Below are 12,101 nucleotides of genomic sequence, written 5' to 3'. Positions count from 1 at the left end.
GTAAGCAGTAGGAGCTTGGACTCAGTAACGTGACCTTGGACCTGACCTGGAGTCCTCTTTCATACATTCTGGACGATGGTAACTGCTTTGCTGGATCGGTGTGAGGAAGCAGTGTGTAAGGCAGAAAAAGTGCTTCCTACCCCATAAGGAAACATGGGGAGTTTCTTAAATAAAGCAGATTCCTGGCACCCCATCTCTGCCATCTTACTAACTTGGGATTCTTTGGGGATGGAGCCTAGAAAACTGAATTTTAAATAAGCATCTCCAGTGATTGATTAGGGTGGTCCAAGGAGACTTAGGAAAGACTGAAAGGTGTGTGTGTGTGTGTGTGTTTGGGGTGGGGAAGACAGTACTTTCATATGTGGCCACAGGGTGGCAGCAGAGAGATGAGAAACTGGTGTCTCCGGTGAGTGCCCCGCCCCCCCCCACCCGCCCCCGACCGGCTGAGAGCGGGCAGACATGGGGATGGGCTGCAGGAGGAGGTGGGCCCTGTACTGTGGCACCCTCTCCTTTGCCAGGTGGAGTTTGGTACTGCAGACTAACCACCTGTCACCGCCTGTCTCAGTACCAGATTTTATGGACACACTGCTTTTGCCAAACTCTGCCGACCGAAACTGCATTAGTGTGACCTTGGCTGGGCTGTGGGCGGTGGTGAGTATGGGCGGCGGTGAGTATGGGCGGCAAGCGATGTCACCTGCACAGGGCAGCTGACTCAAAGGACACCAGTGCATTATTGGAAAGCAGGGCCCTCCACACCCCCACTGCCAGGCTTGTGGTTCCAGGTGTTCCTTAAAGGACCTGTCCACCTGCATCAGGCCTGTTCCAGTCATGAGGGGATTGGGTCTGTGGCTGGGGAGCTGGCCGAAGCCCAGGCAAAGGCTGCTGGGATGGGGTGAGGGCAGGGGACTCGGGGTGGGGCAGCTGCCTCTGGAAGAAGCCAAGATGTCCCTGGCTGCCGTAGGGGTAGTCAGGGGATTAGGTGTCAGTCCCTAACCCAGCCCGGAACTAACACCCTCCTCCACTAACAGCCCCCTCCCCCTCACTCACAGCGCCCTGCCTGCCCCCGTGGGAGCCTGCCAAAGCTCAGAATAACCCCGGGGACCAGACAGTGGGATGGCAGGGACTCTGCTCAGGGCCCTGCTCCTCTTGCAGCTCCTCGGTATGGGCCAGGGTTGGGGGAAGTGGTCGGACACACACAGGATACTGACATAAAGGGACAGGACAGAGGCAGAGGCTGAGATGGAGGCGGAGACACGATATTTGGTCCCCAGGCACATCACTGGTTCGGGAGACAGACACGGAAAAATACACAGCCTCAGGCAGAGACAGACAGAGAAGCAGAGCCATGCAGATCCAGAGGCAGAGAGGAGAGGCTCCTTAGCCTCTCCATTTCCAGTGACCCCACTGCTTGGCCCCATCCCCAGGCGGAGGTGAGGGGAAGAATGAGGAGCTGCGTCTTTACCACCACCTCTTCGACAACTATGACCCAGGACGCCGGCCAGTGCAGAAGCCTGAGGACACTGTCACCATCACCCTCAAAGTCACCCTGACCAACCTCATCTCACTGGTAAGATATCCCCACCGTCACCCCAAGCGCCATCTCTGAGCCTAAAATCCCACTTCTGGTCCCAACCGCTGAGCTCTATCCTAAAGCTGGCTTCCATCATCCTAATCTCCCATCGCAGAATGAGAAAGAGGAGACCCTCACCACCAGCGTCTGGATTGGAATCGTGAGTGGAGTCTGGGGAACAGTGTGAGGTCTTGTCCAGGGGACCCTATTCTCCCAAACTCCTCTTGGGCACCAAGGCACACGTCCTTCCGTCCCCCTCCCCTTCCCCTCCCCTTAGGACTGGCATGATTACCGACTCAACTACAGCAAGGGCGATTTTGGGGGCATAGAAATCCTGCGGGTCCCTTCAGAACTCGTATGGCTGCCAGAGATTGTGCTGGAAAACAAGTGAGGACGGGGCCAGACTGGAGGGAAGCCGAGGCCCGGGGGGCTGGGCTGGACCTGGTTGGGGCAGGTTGCTGGAGGGAGAGGGGGCCACAGATCTGCGCAAACCCTCGGTTTCCCGGAGCCCACAGTATCGACGGCCAGTTCGGTGTGGCCTATGAAGCCAACGTGCTGGTCTCGGAGGGCGGCTACGTGAGCTGGCTGCCCCCGGCCATCTACCGCAGTATCTGCGCCGTGGAGGTCACCTACTTCCCTTTCGACTGGCAGAACTGCTCGCTTGTTTTCCGGTGGGAATTGGCCCGGACCTTAGTGGAATTACGGGGGCAGGGGGTGGGGCCAGGTGTGAGCGGGGGGCGGGGGGGGGAGGTACTTCTAATCCGGGGCGCGGCTTTGTGCTGGAGGTGGAGCTAGACATTCGAATTGGGGTAAGGCCGCCGTAGCGGGTTAGAGGTAGGTGTGGAAACCCAGGTGTGAAGGCTAGGCCTGGGTTGCCGGGTGGGAGCTTAATTCCCCTGCCAGATCCCTGCTTCCAGGACGGGGCCTGAGGCTGAGGCCCGAGTCCCAGCCTCTGCGGTGGGGGGTCCGGTCCCTGGCTCTGCAGCTCGCAGACGTACAATGCAGAAGAAGTGGAGCTCGTCTTTGCTGGGGGGGGGGGGGGGGGGGGGGGGGGGGGGGGGGGGGGGGGGGGGGGGAGGTACTTCTAATCCGGGGCGCGGCTTTGTGCTGGAGGTGGAGCTAGACATTCGAATCGGGGTAAGGCCGCCGTAGCGGGTTAGAGGTAGGTGTGGAAACCCAGGTGTGAAGGCTAGGCCTGGGTTGCCGGGTGGGAGCTTAATTCCCCTGCCAGATCCCTGCTTCCAGGACGGGGCCTGAGGCTGAGGCCCGAGTCCCAGCCTCTGCGGTGGGGGGTCCGGTCCCTGGCTCTGCAGCTCGCAGACGTACAATGCAGAAGAAGTGGAGCTCGTCTTTGCTGTGGACGACGATGGCGACACCATCAGCAACATAGATATTGACACTGAGGACTATACTGGTGAGGCCCCCTCCTGCTCCAAAAAGCTCGCTTCTAGACGGGTCCAGAGAGGGGACTTGCAGAGTGGGGCTGCCCCAAGCCATCGATGCTGGGATTGACTTTGGCAGCCTTGCTTTAACTTGACCCTTTCCTGAAATCATTCTTGATCTTCGGACTAGTCCAGCTTCCTCGCTTGTGGTGGTTCCCTATCCTCTCTGGGAATGCCCCTTTCTGACCAGCCCAAGCAATCCAGACCACCTGCCCCACCCACCCTTGTCCAGATGGTTTGCATCCTTTCCTCGCCTTGAGTTGCAGGCCCCCCGCGGTCAGATGAGGGGACGGAGAGCAGGCAGCGCGCCCCACCCCCGAGAGCCAGCTGACCGCGGCCTCCCGTCCTGCAGAGAACGGTGAGTGGGCCATCGACTTCTGCCCCGGGGTGATCCGCCGCCACGACGGTGGCTCTAATGATGGTCCAGGGGACACTGAAGTCATCTACACGCTCATCATTCGCCGGAAGCCGCTCTTCTACGTTATCAACATCATCGTGCCTTGCGTGCTCATCTCGGGCCTAGTGCTGCTTGCCTATTTCCTGCCGGCACAGGGTATGGCATCGCCTAGACCCCAAACCCCGGCTCCCTCCTGGGGGGCGGGGCCTGCTCTCACCAGGCACTCCCTCCAGCTGGCGGCCAGAAATGCACCGTCTCCATCAACGTCCTGCTCGCCCAGACCGTCTTCTTGTTCCTGATTGCCCAGAAAATCCCAGAGACATCTCTGAGCGTGCCGCTGCTGGGCAGGTGGGGGCAGAGTGGATCCCGGTGGTGCCTACGTGGGGCGTGGCCAGTGTGAAGGGCGGAGCCAGACGAGCATGGGGTGGAGCCAAGGGGCTCGTTGGGGAGGGCAGGGCCCAAACCTAATGACTCTGGGAGGAGCCTCAGCTGTTTCATCCCCGCCTGGGTTTTATCTGGACGCGGGGTGGGGTTGGGATGCTGGTGGCTTCTCCGGTCCCCCGTCCTCCGTACTGCTGCTGGACGCCACCTGGAGGTCTCCGGAGTATCTCTGTTGGGGGCGGGCCGGCTTAGTGCCCACCCAGCCCCGCCGCCTCTGGCCCCCACCTCTCCCCTCATCTTGAACTCACCGGTTCCCCGGGGGTGGTGCCGAGGCCCAGCTGGCGTCGCCACTGTTGCAGGAATGAGGCGGATCCCTGCAGGCTTCGTGCACACAGGCATAGCCGCGCTCCCTGGAGCAGTAGCCGGGCCCTCGCGCCTGCCGCAGACCCCGCTTGCCGAGCCCCCTGCCCCGTGGCCTGGGCTACCCGGGCCAGGGTTCCACCCGGATCCCCGGCGTCTGGCGCCGGGCCCGGGCCGCCGTCTAGTCGCCGCACCTCCTGCTGCACCCACAGGGCTGAGATCTGCAGCGGGGGTACAGGAGTTGGCGGAGGTGCGGAGGTCCCTGCTCCTGCCGCTCGATCCCCCTTCCCCGCCCCTCCTCAGCACCCCCGGCACCCCACCTCTAACAAGGTGGCCCCGAAGTTCACTACGCTGGCCGCGGCTTCTCTTAGCACCAGCCCCAGGGTGGGCTTCGGGGCGGGCGGCTTCTCTGCCTCTCGCGGCTCCAGGGACTTCGGCTCTCTGAACCGCTGCTCCAGATATTCAGGGGCTGCGGCCACGAGTTCCAGGGAAGAAGGAAGCGGGGGCTGGAGGGCCACCTGGAAAAGCACAGGGACTGTGGGGTCATCAGGTCCTAGGGCAGAGGTAATGGGGGGACGCTGGAAACCTTCCCCGAGCGTTTCGAGGTGCCACCCTTGGGGGTGGAGGGTGGGCAGCGGCGTAGGCGCACCTCGGTGGAGCTGTGGAAGTGGTAGACCCACAGCAGGGTTTCCAGGGAGCTGGGGGGTCCCCTTCATGGTTGCCGCCGGCGGGGCGAGGGGGAAGAAGGGCTTGGCGGGGCGGCGGGGGACGCGTCTGGCCCGCAGAGGAGCAGCAGCTAAGGGCGTAACTCCACCCCTTGCGGAAAGATGCGTTTGTGAGGTCAGAGGACTAGTGGCCCCCCGCTGTGGCTCAGGGGAAGTGGGGAGGCTGCGACGTCACGAACTCCGGGCTCCTCAGGTACCTCATTTTCGTCATGGTGGTTGCCACGCTCATTGTCGTGAATTGTGTCTTCGTGCTCAACGTGTCTTGTCGGACGCCCACCACTCACGCCATGTCCCCGCGGCTGCGCCACGTAAGCACCGGGTGGGGGGGCCTCCGGGCGGGAGGCGGGGCTTCGAGCTAACCTCCCGGCCGCCCCCCGCCTCGGCCGCCCGCCCCCAGGTCTTACTGGAGCTGCTGCCCCAATTCCTGGGCTCGGGCGCACCCCACGAGGTCCCCCGGGCCGCCTCACCCGCAAGGCGGGCGTCGTCCTTGGGCCTACTGCTCCGCGCGGAGGAGCTGATACTGAAAAAGCCGCGGAGCGAGCTCATATTTGAGGGGCAGAGGCACCGGCACGGGAGCTGGACTGGTGAGCAGTGCCCGAGCGGGCCAGCGGGGGCACCTGCAGCGGGAGAGGCTCCTAATCACCCCCCACCCCCCGGCGTCGCTCCCACCAGCTGCCCTCTGCCAGAGCCTGGGCGCCGCCTCCCCCGAGATCCGCTGCTGTGTGGATGCCGTGAACTTCGTGGCCGAGAGCACGCGAGACCAGGAGGCCACCGGCGAGGTGGGGCAGGAGCCGGAGAGGCTGGGTGGGGAGCTGCTGGGGGCCTCCGCTCTCCCTGACTCGTGCAGCAGGCTCCTGCAGCTTTTAGGGACTCAGCTTTGCCCGCCCCTTCCCCAGGAGGTGTCTGACTGGGTGCGCATGGGGAAGGCCCTTGACAATATCTGCTTCTGGGCCGCTCTGGTGCTCTTCCTTGTCGGCTCCAGCCTCATCTTCCTCGGGGCCTACTTCAACCAAGTGCCCGAACTGCCCTACCCGCCCTGTATGTAGGCGTGAGCCTGCAGCCACGGTGACAAACGTTCCCACCCATCTCCAGGAGGAAATCTGAAAAACAAGTTGCTCCCACTGCTTTATTACGATCCTTTCGTACTGCCAATGATAAATCTGTATTCAGCTTCGCAAGAGTCATATGTGCACACGTGTGTAGGTCTGGCCACCGGGGCAGACATCAGAAGATGGCAGATGGTTCAGGCAGGCTCTTGCATGTCAGCCCTCCGGAAGGCAAGAACCATCTTCAATTCATTCTTCCTGACCTCCCAGTTTTTCTTGGGCCCCAGCTCCATGTGACCCTCTAGCCCTGTGAGCCTCTAAGAGATCTTTACTCATTTGTTGCCAAACAGGAGAGAACCCCCTCCCCCGCCATGCAGGACTTGCATATAGAGAGAGGCTCGAGCCAGGCGCCTTCACGGCCTGGCCAGGCTGGTGTGGGTGGAAACCAAATGGCCCCTGTGGAGGGCCCCACAGGTTTAAGGCTGAGGATGTCCCGGCCCTCCCTCAGTTGTTTCCTCCAGGTTCTCTTGGCTCAGCAGACGCCCCCCTCTCCACCCCTCTCACTGACTGCAGATTCCACACCACCCTGCCCGCCCCCTTCATCCCAGCAATGCTGGGGGGCCCTGGCTAGTAGCTGGGATGCTGAGAGAAAACAGAATAACGTTAAGGCCTGAAATGGTGGGAGCTGGTTGAATTGTCTTTATTAACAAACGGAGATCTCCAAGGCCACTACATTACGGAGTGGTGGGGGCAGGGAGGGGCCAGGGCTACTTGCTGCTCACACTATATACAGATGCAAGCAAGGGGCTGTGGAGGGTGAGAGCTCCCTGCTCCCTCCCTCCACCAGGGAAGGGCAGAGGCGAGAAGAGACAGGGGTTGGAAAGGGGTAAATGTTTTGGCTGGCGGGGGTCCCCCCTCCATTCCCTGGGGTTTGGGGGGAGGGGAATCATTAAAGTGCTTTCAGAAAATGAGGAAATGGTCCCTGCCCCTGGAGTGGCTGGAGACCCCCCCTAACACCTAGGGCCCAGTGACCCCCCCCAGGGTCTGGTACATTCAAGGGGGGAGCCGGCTCCCCTGACGTGCAAATAAAGGGGCCCAGGGCCCTGCCGAGTCAGCAGCAGTGGGGTATGGGGTCCAAGCCCCAAGCATTCTCCTCTTAAGTGGAGAAGGGGGGGTGGGGCCAGGCCCACTCAATTCCTGGTAAGGGGAAGCTGTGCCTCTCCCCAGAAGTTGGGACAGGCACAGTTTTGGGGAGAGAACATGTTGGGGAAGAGGATGGTCACGTGATCACAAAAGCATCAGGGGTCAGAGGTCACGTTCCCAGCAGGCTCCAGTGAATCAAACCAGTAAAAGCAAAGCCCAGGGAGGGAAAAGAAGGGCGGCCTGGGAAGTGTGGGGGTGGGGGGGAGAGCTGGTCCACGTCGGACAGCCCCGTCCAGGGCCCCGTCACCAGTTCATGATGCAGTTACGGTTCAGGGTCATGAAGTAAACTTGGCTGCTGCCCCCAGAGCGGACTGAGGCAAAAAACACCTGGGTGGGGTAGAAGCAGAAGTCACCGAGGGGTGGGGGGTGGGGGGAGCGTCTCAATCAACTGGGAGAAGGGGAAAGAGGGAGAGACAGACCGCAGAACGGAGTCCCTCAGAATGCCCCCCCCCCCCCCCCCCCCCCCCCCCCCCCCCCCCCCCCCCCCCCCCCCCCCCCCCCCCCCCCCCCCCCCCCCCCCGCCCCCCCCCCCCAGAAGGGGAAAGAGGGAAACACAGCCCGCAGACAGGAGCCCCTCAGAGCGCCCCCCCCCCCCCCCGCCACCGTCCCTCCGAATGGCGGGGACACCTGGGGAAGTGGGCAGCAGGCAGACCTCCGGGGGAAGGAATCTGGAGAGTTCTCAGAGAGGGAAGACGAGGGAAGGGCAAGCTGTGACCACACAGTGCGCTCCCTGGAGACCTTCCAGGAAGACCCGGAACCACCCCTTCCCCCAGCTCTGCCCCGGGGCCCAGGTCCTGGGGGCCCACCCAGTGCAGGAGCCCGGGCCCCTTGTCATTCCCACCTTGTCGTTCCGCTCACACAGGAACTTGAGCCTCTGGGCTCGTTTGTGCATGAAGACCCCGTCTAGGTGGCCCGTCTCCACGGAGCGGATCTCAATGGCTTTCTCACCCCAGCCCATGATCTGGTTGGAGCAGATATAGGCTGGGGGGGAAGGGAGTGGAGGGACAGTGAGTGGGCTGCAGCCCAGCTCGGTCGGGGACACAGGCTTGGAGGGCGGGCACCTCACTCACCCACAGAGGTGGGCATCTCTCCCCACTGCAGCACCACGTCCTTAATGATCCGCCCATACGTGTTGACATAGACGCCCTCATCCTCGTAGCACAGCAGCATCTCCATGCCATCCGTGTTGGGGAGGAAGATGATGGCGTGGGGCGTGATCTGGCTCTGGATCTGGGAGGAGAAGGTGGGCTGGAGGCCCCAAGTCTGGGGCACAGACTGGTGGCCCCAGTCTGTCCGCAGCCCTGCCAAGCTTACGTGCACAGGGATGTAGATGTCATAGCTGTTCCCCGAGTCGACATCCACAGCATGGAAGCCAGCGCTGGAGCCATAGATGACCTTGAGCCTCTGTCCCTCCTCTACCGTCAGGTCCACCAGCAGAGGGCGGTGTGGGAGGTCAGCAAAGGACTATGGAGGACAGAAGAGCTCAGGGGATGTGGGTGGAGGAGCCAGACCTCGGAACAGTGTTGGGGGCTGAGGCTGGGGTTACCTTGAAAGCCATGAATTTGTGGTAAGGTTTGGGGGCCCAAGCATACACCTCCACAGAGTTCTTCAGGGCAATGACCAGGAATTTGATGCGTTCATATTTCACTGGGGGCAGGAAAAAAAGAGGGATGCAGGAACTTCCCTTCTTGGGCTGCAGCCCCTCCCACAGGTCTGTCTGCACCCCCAACTGTGTGCCCCCCATCTCTGGCTACAAGGCTTTCTTAGCGCAGGCCCGTTTCTTTCTCTTCTCACAAACAAGTGTGCCCCGGCCACTGTGTCGTGACCTCCTCACCAACACGGTAGTGCCCGCAGCCCTCCATGTCCCCCACAGTGGTCCAGCCCTGCTTCTTCTCCACTTCTGGGTCATTGTGCAGGATCTTGTTCCGCAGCCAGGACAAATAATATACCCGCAATTTGTTTCTTTTCCCTGAGGGACAGACACACACACCCACCTCATCAGAGGTCCAGCTTCTGCCTCCCCCGCTGTCCGTGTGCGAACCACGAGGGGTGAGAAAGTGCGGCCCCACCTTCCAGCTCCTGGACCAAGGCTGCCCTCCTCCCAGACTGAAGGTGGTGACGGATGGCCCAGGGGCTGAGCCCTCCTCCCAGCCCCGCCCCCCCCACACACCTGAGATGGTGATGAGCAAGTTGAGTCCCTCCAGCACATCCATTTGCTGGAAGCGTCGCCGCCCGATGAGTCCATACACCTTGCCCTGCCCACTTCGGTCCAGCAACATCAGCCCGTTCTCCGTGCCCACCAGCAGGTTGACCCCTGCAATAGGAGCCCTTGGGCAGATCAGAGGCAGAGCCAGGCCCTCGCCTGACCAGGAGCATGGGGGCACACCAGGCCCCCTCCTTTCCTTCCCGGTCCTGGCTTACCCCAAAGGGCCGCACAGAGGATCTCGGAATTGAACCGCTTCTTGTACTTCCGAATCTCGGGGGTTTCGCTGTGGGCCCGGGTGTTGGTGGGGTTCACGTTGACCACAGAGCCTTTCCTCACGTCATACTGCAGCTGATCGAGCCGACCGCCCTCTCCACCCACCAGGGCTGCCAGAAGGACGAGAGGAACGGACAGTGGGCCGCAGCCCTCTCACCCCGTCTCTCTTTACTCCGCACCCCAGACTACTCAGAACGAAAGGGAAAGACTGGAGAACGGAGGAGGCACCTGGAGGAGTTTAAACAGGGCCAGAAGGACTGGCCAAGTCCTCGTTCTGTCATGCGAGTCCCTGGGCCACGACTGAGCATTTTTTCTCTTGGGTCAAGGGGGCCCCTTGGTGCCAGGGCGGGTTCAGGCCACAGGGGAGGCCGTGACCGCTTTGTGAAGCCCAGTCATCAGGGGCCCACCTGTGCCCATCTCCAGATCTCTCGTCTCACCTGTGATGGGGATGGTGTCCCCACTGCCTCCAGGCTGGTAGATCCCCAGGTCCACAAACATCGTGAACGAGCTCTTGCCAGGGGCCTTTACCAGCCCACGAGACTGGTACTGCGGGGTGGGGGCGGCAGTGAGGCAGACACACCAGACCCCACCCTTGCCCGCCCCCTCCTGTTGTACCCTGGCCAACCAGCTCCCCGGGGCTCCACCCTGCTGACCACAGCGCCCCCAGCACCCCTGGGTCTCCTGCCCACGGCCAGGGATCTCTTCTCGCCCTGTGGAGCCATCTTCACTGACTTACGTCACTGCCTCCATCCTTCAAGGGGGGGCTTTGACCTTTGCTGCTCTCGGTGGGCGAGTGGCTGGGCTGGACCACATCTGGCAGGTTCGTGTAACCGTTGCTATCAGCATGCAGCAGGCTTCGCTCCTCTTCGGGGGTCTAAAGGAACAGAGAGAAGGGGGCCAGTGCTGGGGCCAAGGAGGTGCACGGCAGGCTGGGGAAGGACGGGGGGGGCCCACTCACGCGCTGGACCACCATGGTGCCACCCCCATAGGGGGTCTGGGTGCCGGCTATCTCCTCCACGTCATGGACCACCATGGTGCTGACGCTGTCTGTGTCTCCATCGCTGCTATGGGAGAGAGGAAGGTCAGGAGGCCCTCCAGGCCCTGCCTGCCACCCAAGTGCCACAGGGAGCAGACAAGAGCCGGAGGACTGGCGCCTTCAGTGTCCGTTGGAACACGACGCACTCAGCCCTCAGCCGGCAGCCCCTACCCCCTGCCCAGCACTCGGGGAGGGCTGGCCGCACAGAGGCACCTGAAGAGGCCCCCCAACTGACAGGACAGTGAGAGAGAGCCGGGGACACCAGCCCCCAGCCCTGTACCCCATTCTCTAGGGAAGGGGAGGAAGAACTGAGCAGCAGTGATAGCCGGGGACCACCCCCCCTCTGGGAAAAGGAAACCGCTTTCCCTCAAGCTGGCTGCACCCCCCCCCCCGCCCCCAGGATGCCCCATACCGGCCCCCAGGGGTATCTCTGCTCCCCTCTGACGGTTCCCCGTTGCTCTCCTCCTCGTCGTCCTCGCTGCTCTCCACCTCCTCGCTGGATGACGAGTAGTCCATGGCCTTCTTGGGAGGCCGGGGGGCCTCGTCCAGGGTCCGCTCTTTCAGCAACACAAAATCCTGCAGGGGAGGAGCTGCGTGAGGGTAGAGGCGGTGGTACGAAGGAGGCAGAGAGGGGCAGGGTAACAGGAGAGGCTCCCGCCGGCAGGCCCCTGCTCACTAACCTCACCAATGGCTCGCTTATAGCTCTGGGAGGGGCCGTGGGGGGAGAAGGGCAGCCAGGAAGAGGCAGGAGAGAGGTTAAGAAAGGTTAGTAACTGAGCAGCGCCCCCCTGTTAGCCCACAGACCCTCCAGTCACAGATTAATGAAGGCCCTGACCCTGGAACCCAGCTCCCTGGGGCTCAAGAGGCTCCACATCAGCCCCAAAGCCCCAAACCGGGAGAAGGCAGGGCCGGAGGTGCCACCCGGTGACTTACTGCGGGCCGGCCTGGCCGCGAGCGGTGGTCGTCGGGCTTGGCTTTGTTCCCAGGGGAGAGCACGGGGCAGCTGTCCAGTTTGGAGGCTAGAGGTGGCGGGGTGGGGGACGGGAGGTCACCGACTCCTGCACAGCGGGTGGCCGCAAGCCCAGCCCGCTCCCCCCCCTGCCCCCCCCCCGCAGTCGAGAGCAGCCAAAGGCAGGGTCCACCCTGATGGAGGCTGCCCGTGGGGCCCGGCTCACATACCTCCCACCCGGTTCCGCTCCAGTGAGCCAGCCTGGGGCAGGTGCCCGTGAGAGGCGGGGAGGACGCTGTCCGAGCGCTCCCAGCCAGGGTCGCTCCTCCTGAGGTCAGGGTTACTGCGGGAGGGGCAGAGGCAGGGTCAGGGGGACAGGGTGTCCCCGCCCGGGGAGGCTGAGCTGCGCCGCAGAGGGAGCCATCACCAGGGGAAGCAGGTGGCAGGAGTGAGTAGTGCGGGGACGGCTCCATTACCTACAGGCGTTGGGCGGGCCAGGGGGCTGAGCAGGGG

General features: G+C 62.7%; 2 protein-coding genes across 6 annotated transcripts; one reads left to right on the top strand and one right to left on the bottom strand.

Moving 5' to 3' along the window:
* The first annotated feature begins 1,025 nt into the window (after positions 1-1,025).
* CHRNE (cholinergic receptor nicotinic epsilon subunit) lies at positions 1,026-6,574 on the top strand. 5 transcript variants are annotated; one of them, XM_007109173.2, is made up of 12 exons: positions 1,026-1,159; positions 1,425-1,567; positions 1,686-1,730; positions 1,848-1,957; positions 2,086-2,241; positions 2,884-2,984; positions 3,365-3,565; positions 3,643-3,757; positions 5,069-5,183; positions 5,273-5,459; positions 5,548-5,654; positions 5,772-6,574. In XM_007109173.2, exons 1-12 carry the CDS (start codon positions 1,114-1,116, stop codon positions 5,919-5,921), a joined length of 1,476 nt encoding a protein of 491 aa, XP_007109235.1. In that variant the 5' UTR covers positions 1,026-1,113; the 3' UTR covers positions 5,922-6,574. The 5 variants fall into 5 exon arrangements, with proteins under 5 accessions (XP_007109235.1, XP_028340396.1, XP_023983353.1 ...); XM_028484595.2 differs by having other exon boundaries at positions 5,562-5,654; positions 5,772-5,861; XM_024127585.2 differs by having other exon boundaries at positions 5,548-6,574.
* A 31-nt stretch (positions 6,575-6,605) lies between these two features.
* LOC102979219 (misshapen-like kinase 1) lies at positions 6,606-12,095 on the bottom strand. The gene is made up of 15 exons (XM_028484598.1): positions 12,065-12,095; positions 11,819-11,931; positions 11,573-11,658; positions 11,052-11,215; positions 10,562-10,664; positions 10,340-10,477; positions 10,041-10,149; positions 9,546-9,713; positions 9,295-9,438; positions 8,959-9,093; positions 8,671-8,771; positions 8,439-8,588; positions 8,195-8,354; positions 7,966-8,105; positions 6,606-7,451 (listed from the first exon to the last, which is right to left on the bottom strand). The coding sequence occupies exons 4-15, from the start codon at positions 11,153-11,155 to the stop codon at positions 7,368-7,370; spliced, it is 1,536 nt and encodes a 511-aa protein (XP_028340399.1). The 5' UTR covers positions 11,156-11,215; positions 11,573-11,658; positions 11,819-11,931; positions 12,065-12,095; the 3' UTR covers positions 6,606-7,367.
* Positions 12,096-12,101: the final 6 nt, after the last annotated feature.

Source organism: Physeter macrocephalus, unplaced genomic scaffold, assembly GCF_002837175.3.
Source record: "Physeter macrocephalus isolate SW-GA unplaced genomic scaffold, ASM283717v5 random_171, whole genome shotgun sequence".
Lineage (NCBI taxonomy): Eukaryota > Metazoa > Chordata > Mammalia > Artiodactyla > Physeteridae > Physeter > Physeter macrocephalus.
Note: the sequence above shows the minus strand (reverse complement) of the source record. Positions and strands in the feature narration are given on the sequence as shown.